We start from the raw sequence: 4,787 nt of genomic DNA on the forward strand, positions 1-4,787 counted from the left end.
GTTAATAAGTAGTCAAGCCCATGACTAAGAAAATTGCTGAACAATAGAATTGTTTAGATCAAGTGTATCTTAGGTACTATGCAGGGTAGTCTTAGCGGCAGCTCTGGCCAAGACCGGTCTCAGATGCCCATCCCACCTCATACTCTAGTGCAGAAGAAGCTGCTCATCAGGGACTTCTGTACTGAGGCAGGTCAGCTCTGTACTGCTGGCCATGACCTCCCGCAAGGCAGTCTATCTTTAGGGCAGCCAGTGCCCTGTAGCCTACGATTTACGGTTGATATAAAAAGATGAGCTCGATCAACCATTCCTCACTTAGAAATCTGTCACTGCCCTTGGGACCAGCAGTTAGCATAATGGCTATGTCACTGGACTCCCATTTAGTTGACTGCGGTTCGCGTCCCAGACCTGGTGGCTTAAAACTCACGCCGGGCGCGTGTGCATGCGTGCCCAAGATCCCGAGAGGAGAATGGAGGAGAAGGGATTGTGGCATGGCCGTTCCCTCTGGGGGGGGGGGGGGTTTCTCACCTTTTTTTTCTCTGTTTCTCTGTCTGGTGAGCGCATGCGCTCTATCGCAAAAACCTCTCCAAAAAAAAAAAAAAAAGGAAATTTGTCACTGCCCTCAGCAAGGGCAGAAACCAAAAAATACAGAAAGAGGCTACAAAAAGTTGGATCTGAATAGGCCACCACAAGCCAGATCCAAGAAAGCACATGTCAGGAGTGAGCAAAGGACAGAGCACCCACAGACAAAGGCAGACAAACTCTAAGACAGGCCATGGAATGCCCACGAGGGTGTCAAATGCACAGTGCCCATGGCTTGTGCCATCAGTTCTGTCTCCACACTTGGCAATTGATCGACTTTATCTAAGCAGACCTGGGTTCCCTGCAACCAATTAGGCCAGTCTAATTTTTTTTTTTAACTTTTTCTAGTTCCTTCAAAATAAAAATAATGTTCATGAAAAACTTAAAAAGTGGAAGCCTATGGAAAGAATATGTGAACTGGCCAAAAGACAGTTCCCAATTTAGGGACCTGACAGATTATAACAATTTAGAAGCTGTTAAAAATTGTTGGGGGAAGGAGTCATTTTTCTTCCCCATTTTTAGCCATGTAATGTTTATTATTGCTGCATTATAGCAATAGTCCACAAAAAAATATTGTGCCTAGACTCTGAGGTTTCTGTCAAAGACATCAGATTACAATAGGGCTAAGGTTCATTGAGAAGAGATAGGTTTTTGAAGGATAGCAAAAAACAAAATCTCAAACAAACAGGCATGTAACACAAGAGAAATAAAAGCATTATCCTGTGGCCACTGGTGGCACCATGGTAACACAACGTTCTGCAAGGCTGACGCAATGGGAGGGCTCTAGGTCCACAGCCTGCCTGTGACCAAGGGCCAGCTGAGGCTGTGGGTGGACTGCAGTGAGAATACCCCATTGGGGGTGATGTGTAACTCTCTTGCATGTGCACACTCATGGAAGAGAAAGAAACTTAAAAAAAAAGAAATATATATATATATACACATATAAAATAAATAATTCAGACTCTACTAAAAGAAATCATATCCTGAGATTACTATGCCAGGACCCTTACAAGAACTGAATTCCATCACTAGACAGGATGACTAGAAGCAGTCACTTTAACTTATCAAATACGCTATAATAAATAGTGGTACCAGCCCTAGGAACACAATACACTATTAAAATAGTCAATAAAAACAAAAGACTATAATAGAGATATCTGGAAATAAAAACAAATTCACAAATAGTCCACACAATTCAAGGGGGCAGACCCGCCAATGGCCCTAACTGGAAATACATGAAAATGACAGAAGATGCCTGAAGAGCAAGCAGGTCTATTCTCTGCAGGGAGAACATACCAAGCACCTGAGCCACAGTTACCAGAAGTCAACCCTTCCCTAGGGCAGAGTCCCCCATGCTTCAGCAGTACCCAAGCTCTGGACAAATAACCATGCCACCAGCACTGAATGTCATGTTTGTTTAAATGCACGGATTCCACTGAATGATTTCCCAGAAACCACTCTGACTGTAGAAATCAGACTAAACCTACTTTGAGAAAGTTGTTTTCTACAAATTGTATTGCAAAATGTTTTTTGGTAAATGCCTGTAACTCAACAGAGCTATTCAAAAAGAATATCAATTACATCCCAAATTTTATACATAGCTTTCCTATAACTATCAGGAAAAGCACTTCCAATAACATTCATCCAGCTTCATGTTCTAAAAATGCTTCCGGCATGAGAAGAGACAAATGGACAATCCAAGCGGAATCTTTTTCTTACCATTTCGAGACACATCAAGTTCCACCAGCTGCATGAAGTTTGCTATTTCTGGAGGGAGCCGCTGAATTTCATTATCACTAAGTCCAAGCTTCCGTAATTTGACTAGCTGGAAAAATTGCTGAAAGACAAAATAATTTCACATACATTTGAGTTGTAAATTTTTTTGCTAATACAAAATTTAAAACAGTATGTCTTTTAAGAACTAATGAAGACAGTACCAATGCCAATTTCTTCATTTTAACAGTATATCGTAGTTCATGTGAGGATGTTGGGATAAACTGCATACAAAGGACCACTCAGTACTATTTTAACAACTTTCTATCAATCTATAATTACTTCAAAGTAAAAAGCTTAAAAATTAGTGAGCAACTTAATGAGAATAGTAGTCACTCATTTGAATAGCAGTAGATGGTCACATATGCTGATGAAAACTGATGTTAAATCTTCGCTTTTAAAATACTTGTGAAATTAGAATAAAAATTTCAAATACTTTTTAAAATAAATTAGTATACAACAGAAAGCATAATAAATATCCCAAAACGCGAAAATATGTTGACCAATCTAAAAAGAGTCTGCACCAGATACTTTCATTAATCATGGCAGAATGAGCACATGCTTTATGTCCCACATCCCTTAAAAACTGTACTTAATGGAGCCATCAAGTGGTGTGGTAGTTAAGGCACCATGGTCACATGGCTGGTCATGGTTCGAGTCCCAAAGCAGGCAGCTTCCTTCCTCACTTTCTTTCTCTCTCCCTTGCTCATATGCCCTGTAGCAAATTTTTAAAATAATAATAAATTAAATTAAATTTTAAAGTACTAAAATAGTGCTAAAGTAATTAGGTGGACATAAATATAAAAACATGGAATAAACCCATGAAGACAACTGAAAATGAGAGAGGACTAGAAACAAACCAGATATGCAACAAACTGCTCGAAGCTAGAAAACAGATGGACAAATGGTAACTAATACAAGAATCAAAACAGCTGAAATTTAAACTCATCAGGTGAAAATCCAATAAGAAATTGGGTCTAGGTGCCGCTGAAGAAATAAAAACTGGTTGAGAATTTGTATAAAGAACAGGGAACCAGCAGTTAGCGTAATGGCTATGTCGCTGGACTCCCACGTAGTCGACCGCGGTTCGTGTCCCGGACCCGGTGGCTTAAAACTCACGCCGGGCGCGTGTGCGTGCGTGCCCAAGATCCCGAGAGGAGAATGGAGGAGAAGGGATTGCGGCGTGACCATCCCCCCTGGGGGGTGATTTCTCGCTTTCTGTCTCTATGTCTCTCTCTGTCTGTCTGGCGAGCGTACGCGCCCTACAGTGAAAATCTCTCCAAAAAAAAAAAAAAAAAAAAAGAACAGTTAAATCCTGATATTCTCTACCATGCATAGCCAGGCAGGAGACTGAATTTTTTCTCTCTAGAAGTGGTAACTCCAAGCACAGATAAGTACTACTGGACACACAGAGAAACTAACCCTACTAAAAGCAGGGAAACTGAGTCAAAGTCTGATCAGTGAGATCTCATCCTCACTTCTCCCCACAACCTAGCCCAAAGGCATGATGTATAGATATGGATTACCCTATTGTTAGGCTCATATTTTAAGATTCACTTGTGTATACAGAATTTCCAAACATGCCCACCCTACCTCCACTCCCAGTGCCTGCATCTTTCATTTAAACAGAGTCAAAATTCTCTGGACATCTGAAGAAAGTCCATACATAACATGAAAAACTGTGTATGTGCATGTTCAGGTGCATGAGCACACATATCCACTCAGAAGAAATTAACAGTGCATGAAGCAGAAAAAAATTCATCAAAAATACAATTAATGTCCTTAAAGAAAATGAAGCAGTATGATGCCATAAGAAGCAACACTCAAAGAATAAGCTCTTAGAAATTAAAAAATACTGTGGCATTAACAAAAGAATCCAATAAAAGAGATGAAAAATAAAGTTAACAAAATCAGAATAAAAGGACAAGAAGACAGGGAAACAGAGAAAATGACAGGCATACCAACAGATTGGTCTACAGGGTACTACATCCAACTGGTACGTAGTTCAAAGAGAGAAAACACAGGAGACTGCAGAACATGCTTTTTGGTTTGAAGGGGTCCACCATGTGGCTGATACAATCAGTTAAAAAGAGGTATATATCAAGTAATACTGTAAAACGTCAGACCTCCAGGCATAAAAATGTTCTAAAAGCTTCCAGAGAGGAAAACTAAAAGGAAAAGTCATAACAAAGGCTGGCTATCAGACTAGCACTAGACTCAATGGCAACCCTGAAGCTAAAAAGTAATGAAACAATGCCTTTAAAATTCCAAGAAATCACTACTTTCAGCCAAAAATTACATACCCAGCCAAACTATCAATCAACTATGATGACTGAATAAAGACATTTTCAGATATGTATGGTTTCAAAAAATTTACCTTCCTTGCACCTTTTTAAAGAATTCATCAAAATGTGGAAGTAAAAGAATAAGATGTG

General features: G+C 39.8%; 1 protein-coding gene across 2 annotated transcripts in view; it reads right to left on the reverse strand.

Moving 5' to 3' along the window:
- Nucleotides 1-4,787, reverse strand: part of LRRC1 (leucine rich repeat containing 1) — a 144,741-nt gene that overhangs the window by 83,623 nt on the left and 56,331 nt on the right. For both annotated transcript variants that reach the window (XM_014583034.2, XM_006165710.3), the window contains exon 2: nucleotides 2,299-2,416. In XM_014583034.2, the coding sequence (XP_014438520.1) occupies nucleotides 2,299-2,416 (118 nt within the window). The remainder of the gene's footprint in view (nucleotides 1-2,298; nucleotides 2,417-4,787) is intronic.

Source organism: Tupaia chinensis, unplaced genomic scaffold, assembly GCF_000334495.1.
Source record: "Tupaia chinensis unplaced genomic scaffold, TupChi_1.0 Scaffold144010_1, whole genome shotgun sequence".
Classification (NCBI taxonomy): Eukaryota; Metazoa; Chordata; class Mammalia; order Scandentia; family Tupaiidae; genus Tupaia; species Tupaia belangeri.